Source organism: Mirounga angustirostris, unplaced genomic scaffold (genome assembly GCF_029215605.1).
Source record: "Mirounga angustirostris isolate CCGP_5_RB_7025 unplaced genomic scaffold, mMirAng1.0.hap1 SCAF_12, whole genome shotgun sequence".
Taxonomy (NCBI): Eukaryota; Metazoa; Chordata; class Mammalia; order Carnivora; family Phocidae; genus Mirounga; species Mirounga angustirostris.
Genome location: NW_026991720.1, coordinates 84,022,801 through 84,035,907, shown reverse-complemented (window position 1 = coordinate 84,035,907; position 13,107 = coordinate 84,022,801). Strand labels below are relative to the sequence as shown.

At 38.0% G+C, this 13,107-nt stretch overlaps 1 protein-coding gene across 5 annotated transcripts in view; it reads right to left on the bottom strand.

Moving 5' to 3' along the window:
- Positions 1-13,107, bottom strand: part of MAGI2 (membrane associated guanylate kinase, WW and PDZ domain containing 2) — a 1,357,869-nt gene that overhangs the window by 238,858 nt on the left and 1,105,904 nt on the right. For all 5 annotated transcript variants that reach the window (XM_054505318.2, XM_045864809.3, XM_064575358.1 and 2 more), the window contains exon 10: positions 4,002-4,640. In XM_054505318.2, the coding sequence (XP_054361293.1) occupies positions 4,002-4,640 (639 nt within the window). The remainder of the gene's footprint in view (positions 1-4,001; positions 4,641-13,107) is intronic.

The window sequence follows — 13,107 nt, the reverse complement described above, 5'->3', positions numbered from 1 at the left end:
AGATTTCATAGATAAAACACCAAAATAATAATTCACATAAGAAAACACTGATAAATTGGACTTCATCAAAATTAAAATCTTCCGTGCTTCAAAAGGAACCATTAAGAAAATGAAAAGACAAGCCACAGACGGGAGAAAATATTTGCAAACCATGTATCTTATGAAAGACATGTAATCAGAATACATAAAGAATTTATACAATGTAATAAGAAGATAATTAGCCCAATAAATATTCAGATGGGCAAAATATTGAGTAGTCATGCCATCAAAGAAGATATATGAATGCTAATAAACACATCAGAATGTTGTAAACACATAAAAAAATGGAGAAATGTAAATTCAAATGACAAAAAAGGCATCATTATACAGACACTAGAATGACTGTAATCAAAAAGACTGACTATACCAACTAAGGGCAACAATGGGCAGAAACTGGAAACCTCATACATTACTAGTGGGGAATGTAAAATGGTATAGTCATTTTGGAAAACATTCTGGCAATTTCTTAACAATTTATATATATATTTGTCATATAACCCAGCAGTATCACTCCTAGGTATCTCATCAAGAAAAATGAAAACATACGCACATACAAACATTTACATCCGAGTGTTCACAGCCACATTATTTATGAATGTCAAAACCTGAAAACAACGCTAATGTCCATCCATTTGTGAATGGATTTTAAAAAGTGGTAGATCCATACAATGGAATACTAACTACTCAGTGATAAAAAGAAATAAACTACTCACACATGCACCAGCATGGGTGAATCACAGGAGCATTCTGTTATGTAAAAGACTATATATTGTATGATTCCATTGATTGATTGATCGATTGATTGACTGACTTAGTTAAAGATTTATTTATTTCAGAGAGAGAGAGCACAAGCGGGAGGGGCAGAGGGAGAGAAAGAATCTCAAGCAGACTCCGAGTTGAGCATGGAGTCCAATGCAGAGTTGATCTCACGACCATGATGAGGTCACCACCTGAGCAGAAGCCAATAGTCCAGCGCTTAACCTACTGTGCCGCCCAGGTGTTCCTGTATGATTCCATTTATAAAAAATTTCCAGAAAGGCAAAACTATCCAGAAAGCATATTAGTGATTTTCTGGGGCCGAGGGAACTTGAGATGATGGATGTTCTAAGGATTATGGTGACTGTTACACAAAAATATCATTTTAGTGAAACTTATTGATGTATAAATTTTAAGTGGGTGAATTTTATGTTATGTAAATTACTCCAAAATGGTGTGTGTTAAAAATGAAATATACCCTAATAACCAAGATATTTAGAGTAAGACATATGTATGTATAATATCATATCATTTATAGTAAACATACTACGTATATTCATGCATGTGCTAGTTAAGACCCCAATATTTCTGGGAGTATATATTCAAAAAACATGTTTGCCTCTGAAAAAAGGATTGAAGTCTGGGACAGGAAAGAGAATTATTTTTCCATTGCATACCCTCTCACACTGTTTAAAAAAATTAAACCATGTATAGTATTGCTTTAAAAATTAAAAATCCTAGTAAATAATTAAAACAAACAAGAACCACAATTCTGATAGAAGGACCCAGGCCTATGACTCTGCTCTTGAAGGTCTGGACGTATCTGAATGAGGCTATGAGCAATTTTGAGTAGCCTATAATAAGAGAAAGCAAAAGATGACTCCAAAATTTATATGAAAATGGAAAGAATCTATAAAAGCCAAAACAATTATGAAAAATTTCATCACAAAAACATGGTATTAGTTCCTTATAATTTCAGAGAGATGAGTGCAAATTGTGGGAATCTGGGGAAACACAAGAGGTTTTTGACTAGAAGTACTTTATTACAGGGTACTACATTCTGCAGGTCTACACTAGCCACAAAATAAAAACCAATTCCTTACCCCCAAACACAAGCAAAATGCAAACAAAATGTAACATCCTGGAGGATTAAAGGAGAGGTGGGAAAAATAGAGAGGGGAAAAAAAAGAGCAAGAATAGGGTGGTCTAGCTGATAGTGGGCGTTTATATATACATCGGTGATTTCAAAATACTTTTTCCTGCTATGCCATGCCTTTTATTTTTAAAAATTTTTAAAAGATTTTATTTATTTATTTGAGAGAGAGAGCATGAGCAGAGGGGAGAGGGAGAAGCAGGCTCCCCGATGAGCAGGGAGCCCGACACGGGGCTTGATCCCAGGACCCTGGGATCATGACCTGAGCCGAAGGCAGACGCCCAACCACTTAGCCACCCAGGCGCCCCATATGCCATGACTTTTTTAAAAAAGTCATTATATAGGATGTGTATACAAACTCGTTTCTATGAATCAGAGAGTGGCTATACTGCACAGTAATTTTCAGTATACCTTTTAATATCAAGAACCTGTTACAAAGATTTGCTTTTCAATTGCATGCTATGAAGATATGGCTTTAATTAAGAGTATTTGTTTTAATCTTACACAAGCAATGGGAGAAATTAAAACACACTGTCAATATTTAATTGTAAAGATTCAAGTGCTATTTTGTAACAACGCCTTAAGAAGGTCAAATTTAAGACTTCTGCTATCATAATTTCCCTTTTTAATATAGGAACATAATACTTTGTACAGTGTTGCTCAAAAAATGCCTAGTATTTGGTGTCCATTTTCACACAAGGAATCAATAATGTAAATACTTCCTTGAAGTGGAAATACCTGCAGTGAGTGCCAAATAAATCATAAAAGGTGCTTCTTTCAAGCTTTGACTGCCTTCCTTTGCATTTCAAACCAACAGGGCTCTCCTGCTGTTTTTAGTGCTCTGAATAGACAATCACATATGTTGGCCACACTGTGTTCTTCACGCATGAGTTCCTTGAAGAGCTGCTCCTTCTGCCCCACCCTTGCTGTAGCTTCAGCGTTCCTTTACTCTCAACACACATTTCATGAACACCGATGGTGGGCCATTCGATATGAAGAACCATGACCACCACGTTAGGGAGTATTATCATCCCAATATAACAGCCGAGGCTTCTGAGGCTCCTGGACTTTAAGTGTCCCAAGTCCCAGAACCGGTAAGCAGAAAACCAGGACTTAGCCTGAGCCTTTTCCTTTATACTCTGTTTTCAAGTATCCTTCCAATCTGTGGCCCTTCCCTCCTTTCTCTCCCTAGTGTCACTGATAGTTAAGAGCAAAGTAGCAGAGGAATGAAGGAGGGGCCTTCCTCTTAGCCCCATTCCCTTCCCCAGAAGGTAGAAGGGAGGAAACCCCCAGGGCTCAGAGTTCCTACCACCCTCCTCACTGCTCCGATTTCCATAGTTCACCTAGAACACCCAGCTTAGAACTTCAGCCCTAACCGTGTTCTGTAACTTCCTGCCCAGGTCATGGAAGGCACCATGAATAATTATTGCTGGAGGAGTACATTTGTAGTGGAAGAAGTTTCCTAAGCATCCCAATTCATGACTCGAAAAAGATTTTTCTGCGACAACCAGTTCCCAAATGTCCTGATGGGGATTATGAAGACTATATTTGAACTTGGACTGGGTTGAACCAGCTTCCACCTGCTAGCTAGAATCCTAAGCACAGTGCAGAGCATTGACTCGATTGGAAGAACCAGATTTCTTAATTAAGTCAATGGGAAACTAGTTTGAGATCTCTACAACTGATAATATTAAGAACTTTTGGAATATAAACCACTCATATTTGGGGATTCAGGCTTTACCCTCCAAGTTCATACTAAGATACATTTGTGAGACAGAAAGCACTACTTTTATTGTGTTTAATATAAAATTGGAAGAAAATATATATTCTCAAAATTAAAAAAAAACAACCCATCGCTTCCTGGACTCTTGTTTTTCTCTCCTATTCTTTGACTTTTATTTTTTAACTCTTGTTTTTCTCTCCTATTCTTTGACTTCTATTTTTTGAAGTATGATTTCATTCAACTCGAGGAAAACTTCCATTTTTATGATAGTATTGTAAAGGTCCTATTATTTTACCTGCATATTTTATTACTGAGTAGTGTTTCTCTTACCTCCTCGATGGATAATCAAAGAAGTCTCACTTCCAATGGGACAGTCCTTAAGTATATCCACTACTTCTGTATGGCTCAGGTTCTGTACATTCTGCTGGTTGATCTCAACAATGAGGTCGCCTTCACACAGGCCAGGGCATCCCTGAATGTCAAGTATTTGTTTCACCCGCTGTCCTGTAGGACTGTCAGCAATAGTGAAGCCAAAGCCCTGGGCACCTTTCACAATGGTTAAGGTCATAAGTTCAGCTTGGGTGGCCCCCGATGAAGCCATAGACACATTGTCGTCATGGACGGGTGGTGGATACGTGCCATCTAGTTGACCATCAGCTGGCATTGAGTGCAAAGAATGAGGCGGCCGATCTGTTATATCTGGAACTGACTGTGAGGTCCGAGAAATGTATTCCAAATATGTTTCATAGTTATGTCTTCCATTGACCATCACTGGAGGTGGCCTCTCCATTATTGCAAGGGGTGGCACCATGCTGTTAGCAGGATCTTCAGGATCAAAGGGCAAAGGGTAGCCACGACACAACACCAGGTTGACGCTCTGACCAATAGGAACAGACTGGAAAAGTTTGACTACATCTGCATGAGTATGTCCAAGGACACAAACTTCATTAATATAGACAATGACATCACCTGCAAGGAAAAAGGAAAGAGATTGACAACATGAGGTAAGTTCAATTAAAGTTGACATAGAGAAATGGAATTATTTATGAGACTAGTAAAAGAGGCACTCTGTTTCTCAGTAAGCTGTGAGAAAACCAATTAGAAGAATATTTAAATTCACTGCAGGTGACTCAAGGTTACCAACAGGTCTGCCAACAAATACAATGATCAAATGATGAAAAAAAATGCTATGTGTTTATTCTTGGAGTTCAGAAACAGCTTTGTGTTCAGAAAGAAAAGTTTAGAAGCATTTGTACATTGAGGAAGCACACATTCTATGCTTCTTTTTCATCTTCATTTCCATCTTCAGTGCAATTCAGTTAATAGAATTTCAAACTATTGAGAAGTAGTGGTCATAAGTTTTAGATGAAAAAGAAAGCCCCGGTATATGGGTTTTTTTGGTATAATAACTTGACTGAGTCAACTGCTACTTTTCTTTTTTATGGAAGAGGAAAGATTTTGCCCATTTATTTTCTCCATCTATAGCAAGCTGTAATTACAAAGGTTCTGTGTATACACAAGCAAAGGTCAAGAGCACTGGTTCTGGGATCAGGGATCTGGGTCCGGATCTTGACTCTACTCCTTAGCAGATACATGATATTGGGCTAGTGACGCACCTGCTTTGAGGCACAGTTCCTCATTTGTAAAGTTGTTGTGAGGATTAAATAAGATAATGCCGGAAAAGTGTTTGGCATTGTGCCTGACACATGGTGAGTGCCCAATAAATGTGGACCACTATTAATATTACTATTGCTAAAATAAGTTGGAGGGGATTTGGGACCTTGGCTTTCAATAGAAGGCTGCCATAGACTCATCCTCTGATCTTAGATTAATTAATATTTCTGTAGATCTTTTTAAAAAAGCCATTTGTCTTCTCTCCCCAATGAATTATCATAGAGTTACAGATGTCCACTGGTTAGATGTTAACTTTATGATATTAAAAACGCCCTGAATGTTAACTATTCATTATAAAATAAAAATTCTGAAAAACAATATTTCCTCCTTAAGATACAGAAAAAACACGCTTGTTTGAGATAATTGTTCAAAAATTTCAATTATGTATGAATAACAATTTTAGTTTTAGAGAACTGCCCTATTATGGGTTGATCTTTTTATTCTCACAAACCATAATATTTGAGAGTTATGCTTGTAAATTGAGATTGTGCCTGACTATGCTGAGGAATACATGAGGGATAAAAAGACATGTTTTCACAGACTGTCAAATGAGTAACTCAGCAGGTATTAATTTATCAGGATAATTCTGAAATGGGTAGTGTAAATGGCTAGGGATTTCATACTGAGACATCCTTGCCCATCAAAATTGCAAACATCAAAAATGTAAAAACAGAGTTGAATTTCCAGAGTTAAATACTTCTCTAGCTTTTCTTAGGTGTCTGATATAAAATGGTTACTCCACTTTATGCATTCTAAAATAAATAATTCTATGAATAAAACATTCCGGAGTAAAATACTCTCAACAACATAGACTCAGTTAACACTTGCTCTTCCCAAATGCTAGAGACCTGCTTGAAAGTGCTAAAGATATAAAGAGAAAAGTCAAACAAACATTTTCTGGGATTCAGCTTAAGTGTGATTCTAGAAAATGTCACAGACTCCGTGATTGGGTAGATGGAACTTCACACTTCAATTATGTGTATCAGAAAGGGTGTTGGTGTAATGGTGGGGGTTTTGGAGCAGGACTTAGGGCTGAGTTGGGATGAGCATCCTTTCTCTGCTACTATGATTCGCCATTGGACCAGGGCAAATGGGGACTCTTTGGCATCATTTTCAACTGGTCTGGTCATCCCAGAGTCCCAGAGAAGTATCTGATCCAGACAAACTCTTTTCTTCTCTTCCTGCCTCTTCTATTTTTAAAGTTAGGATCATCTATTTTACACATTACAAGGTTGAGAGAAGAATAAATACGGTGTATGACCATCCAACTCAATGATGAGAACATTGAACATATTAGCTGTGGTCCTCCAGGTGGCACCGCCCTCCCACTTACTGCCCTCTCCAAACATAATCACTGTCCTGCTTTATTCACATGCACTTTATGCTTTTATGACATATCCAGGTACCTGTAAATAATGTTCCTAAGTAAAATTTAATCCCTAAATAATAATATCCCCCCAAATACGGTTTTGCACATTTTAAAATCATTGTAAATGGTATACCTATTAATCTTCTGTAATTTCCTTCCAAATGTATTTGTGATATTTATCTATTTGATACTTTTACCTCTAGTTCACTAATTTTCCTTGCAATAGAGTATCTGTTGGATGGCTACATCACTACTTTATTAATATTTGTCCATTCTTGTGTTATTGGATGTTTGGGTTCTTGTGAATTTTTGGCTACTAGAGATAATTCTACTAATAACCTCTTTCCATGGCCCTTGTGCACTTATGGTGGAGTTTTTCTGAGGTATGGACCTTGGCATTGAATTGCTGGGCCGGGACCACCTGCTTCTTCAACTTTGTTATGTCATGGCAAATGACTGACAAAATAGGTCAAATTGATTTACACCCCTATTTCTAGTATATCAGAATTTTCATTGCTCCCTATCTAATATAATACTTGGCATTCTCAGACTTAATTTTCATCGATCTAATGGGTGTGATCATGGTTTTAATTTGCATTTCCAAGATTGCTAGTGAGGGTGAGCATCTTTTCATATGTTTATTGGCCATTTGGGTTTCCTCTTTAGTACATCTCATTTCCTCATTTTTTCCTATTTGCTTAGTCCTTTACATTTTTTAACAACACACTGACTACTTTTCTGCCCACCTCCATTCTTTTGATCCAACATTTTTGGTAGGTTTGGGAGGCTGCATGGTATAGCTGACATTACATGGGACAGGGTGTCAGAAGACTTTGGTCCAGTTGCCAGCTTCATCACTTTCTAGCTGTGTGACTTTCAAAACTTAACTCCTTTGTGACTCACATTTTTCACAAGTAATGAGGAATAATAATAGCAACTTATTGTTCTATGGGAAATAACAAATGAGATCATGCAGGTGACAGGGTTTGTAAGCTGCAAATTGTTATGCAAAGGATGACTGCTATTTCAGTAATTATTATCTGTCCTTGGTTATATCCTTCTATAAAAATCAGGACAGTCCCACCAAGATATTCCCACCCCAATCATAATCTAGGCTGAGGATGGGTTTCTGAGTGGGTAGATAAAAGACAGGAAGGTAACAAATGTCACTTTCCTCTAAGGCTTTCCCTAATTTTAAACACTGTTAACAAACTCCCCACTCCCCAAGCATGCTATGCCAGAAATTCATAGGAAAAAAGAACTAAGCTCTCCAGGTTCCCTGCCAGGTCTAGAGAGTGGTTATTTGAATTATAGTGATTAATGTTATCTATTTTTGAGTTTTAATGTGATCTTGCTATTTAGAAACAGAATGAGAACTATTTGTGGTTTAAAAGCAGTGTAAGACTGCTTTTAAAATTTATGGATATTTTCCACTCAGAGCAATTTTTCAAGTCAAGCAAGCAGTGATAAAGTGATATCTTTAGAGAGCTGTGCAGAAGCTTTCTGAATGTAAAAGATGAGTGGTCAGTTATCACAGGATAAAACTAACAACTTGACAGTACTCAACTGCTGACTTAAAAAAATGTGTATAGATGCCTAGACATTGTGTCATACCACAATTGTTGTAGATGGATTTGTAAGCAAACATTTGCCTGTTCAGATAGAACTAATTGGGTGGGATATTTATAGACTGTGCTGTATGGATGTCATTGACATGTTGTGAAATAAAAACATGAGCCACCTGGTACATGCCATCTGATGGTGCCATGCCAAGTCCTGGGATAGACTGGGCTTCAGAGCACAGAAAGAGACGTCATTAGGAGAACTGGCTCTAGCTCAAGCCCCGTTGGCCTATTTAAGAGGGAGAATTGGGAGAAGAGTCACTTGATCTCTCCCTCTCTCAATTTATTCTTTTATAAAATGGGAATTAAAACATCTCCTCCATTTCCTCTTTCACATGGCTACTGTGAGAATGAGATCATGCTTGTGAAAACACTTTTAATTTTACCAAGGAAAGGTTTTCCATAAAAATAAAATGATGCATCTTGTTTGGAAGCCAAGCACCCATTTTCATTGCCGTCTTGCCTGCAAGTTTACACTGTTTCCTATGTGGCCATTCCCTTCAGGCCCTATTGGGGCCAGCTGGGTTAGGGCTATTGACCTTGGGCCTATGGGTCAAATTTGGAGTGACTGATGAGCTTCGGGTCTCCAGTAGAGCTGGTCTCATAAAGACCCGATTCCCAATGAAGAGATTTCAAAGTGCAAGTGAAGGAGAGTCAGGCTGATGAAGCAGAAGTTTAAAACTGCTGGCCTGTATGAAAACATGTTCCAAGCTAACTGGTCCCTCTCTTAGTCATTGGAATCAAAATGCACTACTGGATACCTCTTGGGTACTTCATTATTTTGGATAAAACAGGGCACTTTTCATAAGGCACTGCTTAAAGTGCAGTTATTTTTATACTTCTTTCTTCTGCTCCCACATTCGTTGAGTCACTGTGGTGTGCAAAACTTCCTTTTTAGCCTCTTTCACTTACCACCTGCTGTCTACCTTCCTTAACCACCATCTTGGACTAGACTAGAATAACTTACTTCACATTCCATTCTCATCCTGTAGTCTCCTCCATTAAGTTCAAACTACTCAATTTTAGACGTACTGGTTAACGCTCTTTACCAGCAGGCTTTCCAACTTATTTTTGTCTTCACCATCCAGTAAGTTCCCATTCTTGTGATGCCGGTGTCTTAACTGCTCACGATTTACAACTTACTCCTTGCCTTTTTACTTGAATTCTGCTATTCCTCTCTTCTCATGGGCACTTCCTTTCTGTGTGTAATTCCATCCCAACTGATTCATCCTTTCCTTCACTTTTTCAAAGATATCTTCCATTATTCCTGCTCCGATTGCTACTACCTCATCATATTTGTCAGTACAAATTCATCTCTGACTTTATTCCTTTGTGGGAGTTTTCTACCTGTTCCAAGTTTTCCCCACAAAATCAATAGAGTAATATTACTATGTTTAGAACTCTTCAGGTATTTAGGACACATTCGTATTGAATAAAGGATAGAAAGATTTAGAGGAAAACTGGAATAGATTTCATAGCTAAATTTGCTGCCTTTATTGTCTCTAACTTGTGTTTTCGCCAAGTCATCTAAATTTTTGCTAAAAGAAAAAAAATCTCACCCACTACTCCCATATATTATAATATATGTATAATATACATATTATACATATATTATTATCATAATAGGAAATTTTATTTTGATATTGAATATTCATTCTCATTCTACTCTACAACCCCCCAAAAAACATAATAAATTTTGACATATACTTGTGAGGGTGTACAACTCAACACTTCAATTAAATTGAAAACAACTGCCCTTAATATAGTTTATACTCCAAAGTGAAGCATTGTGGTATACCAGATGGACACACAGAATTGAAGCTGGGTCTCTTTGGGTTGCTCTTCAAGCAAGTCATTCAACATCAGTTTCCTCATCTACAGAATGGAGATAATTGACATCTGTTCTACCTACCCTGTAGAAAAGAGGTGTCTATGAAAATGTTCTGTAAATGGTATAGAACTATTGTAATGTCACATATATAAATACATCTATGAAACTTTTAAACAAATAGATGGTAATGAGTGGAAAATAAAAATATCCTAAGGATGACAAAGAATAGTTTAAATTTTTAAAAGGAAACTGCTGAATTTTATTAAATTACCTGACAGTTCGCTTGCAGAAATTTGAGAGGCCAGATATGTTCATCCTTATAACTGAATACACTATTTCCCAGCAGGGAAGACTAGTGACTCATGAAAGTATGCTTGGATTCCTCATTCTTTTCTGGAATATAAATACAATGCACTGAGGGTAGAAGGATCAGATAGCCTGAACTGTCTGGCAGCGGTGGTGGAGGTGGAGGGTAGAACTTAGAACATCCACATGTGTGGCTCTTGGCATATTCTCTGCAATGTCACAAAGTGAGAAAGGTCTGGAGAGAAATACCCAAGAAAATAAATGGACCTTTGTCTTACTTTCTCAGGTTCCTTGATGAACCCATTATAGGGTTCTATATCTCTTACTGCCCCAAAGTTTTCCCTTGTACCTAAATCTATTCTTTTTTTTTTTTTTTGCTTAAAAATCAAGACTATTTCTTTTATTTCTGTTCTCATAAAATAGAAACATCATTCTCTTGGATAATTTAAAGCAGTTTCTACATTTCCCAAATGGTCTCTTTAGAGTGAAAGTTATTGAAACTGCCATTAATTGGAGGAAATTCCACCTAGGAAATTCTGCACCTTCCAGGGTTCTATTGGCTTTAAACATCTGTCCGCCAGATAGCATTATTGCAGACATCCTCCCATTATGCAGAAATGCAAAAACAGATACTTAGATTATGAAGGTATTAGAGGTAGGACAAAATGCCTTCATCAGAAAAGTCTTAGTTTATTAATTCTGATACGCTACATTTTAAGTCACATTGTGAATGAAAATGAAGTGAATTGAGCCATAGCACTAAAATAAGGTTCCAATGTTTTATTTTTTTTCTAACATTATAAAACTAAGTGTGGCATATGGACAGAGCACTGACTTAGGCGTCAAGAGATTTATGTCCTTATGCTAGGTATGTCAATAATTAGTGGTGTTAACACATCTCTGGTTCTTTTTTTTTTTTTTAAAGATTGTATTTATTTATTTGAGAGAGAGAATGAGATAGAGAGAGAGAGCATGAGAGGGGGGAGGGTCAGAGACAGAGGCAGACTCCCTGCTGAGCAGGGAGCCCGATGTGGGACTCGATCCCAGGACTCCAGGATCATGACCTGAAGCCGAAGGCAGTCGCTTAACCAACTGAGCCACCCAGGCGCCCACATCTCTGGTTCTTATCCCTCATTTCTTCAGCAAGTATTTATTATACTCAACTACTACTGTGACTCAGGCACAGTGTTATAAAAAGAGAAGATTGAACCAGATGATCTCTAAGGTAGTTTTTTCACTCTGAAATTCTAAGACAAAGGTTCTGGATCTACCTCTTAGCTATGTCTCCCATTGGTTCCCTCTTTTCTTCTCCTACTTCTACCACCTGAGGTCAGGATCTTACCATCTATTGTATGAACTTTTGCAATGTTCTCTCAGCTGGTCTTCCTGATGTCATAGCAGAAAAGACAAGGGAAGGAAGAGGGGAAGCCTAGCATATGAAATGATTCAGTGAGCCTGTGGAATTATGGAGTTCCCTAATCCTACCCCATACAGACCTCTAGGGGTACATGGGATTCTTAATAAAACCCCTCTTCTGGTCAGTATTGGCTCAGGAACCAAGAGAGTGTAACTATTCTGCAGGACAAGGACATTAGTACCACTGGCTGCCAAGCACTGGGCCTTGCCTTCTACCTGCTTCCCTGGCAACTCATCTTCTATATATTTACAGATGTTTTTTCTACTTAACATCCTTCAGTGCCTGTTCATAGAGAATAGGGTCCAAATAGTCTAGCACAGCACATAAGACTCTCGGTCTATATTTTCATCATCTCCTGCCTCTTTTTTTTTTTTTTTTAAAGATTTTATTTATTTGAGACAGAGAGAATGAGAGAGAGAGAGCACATGAGAGGGGGCAGGGTCAGAGGGAGAAGCAGGCTCCCTGCCGAGCAGGGAGCCCAATGCGGGACTCGACCCAGGGACTCCAGGATCATGACCTGAGCCGAAAGCAGTCGCTTAACCAACTGAGCCACCCAGGCGCCCCTCCTGCCTCTTTCCAACCTAGTCTGTGCTTCAGTTGCCCTAGCTCACAGCCATACCCCTAAATGTGCTGTTCTTTCCAGCCTCCTGCTACTCTCCAGGCTTTGTCCCCATTAACAAACTCCTAATTACCCTTGGAGACTGGTCTCACCTTTCTGACCTTCTTTCTGGCCACCTCCTATTGTTGACTGTTAATTACTTCTCCCAGTGTGTTAGTCTTCCTGAGGGCTTAGTTCTTCAATCCACTTAACCACATTAACAGCACCTCGACTATCTGTGACCATAGTGACTACAAAATTTTAATACATATACTATTTACCTGGCATTTACAAACCCCATCTTACCTAATCTATATGAAATAGGCATTGTTACCTATACTTTATACATATGAAAACTGAGCCTAGAAGTTACATAACTTCTCTAAAGTCACACTGATAATTAGGTGAGATTTAAAAATCGAACTCAAGACTGCTACACAAATGTTAAGAATTTACAATAGTCCAGGACATATGTTGACTCGAGGACTCTTCTGTGCACCTCAAATCATATCAGTACGAACACTTGACAAAATATCTTTAATTCCTGAATATGAAAACGGGAGAGATGAACTGCAACATTCTTTTGATTAGTTAAGTTAGTGGAGGAAAGCAGTGAAGC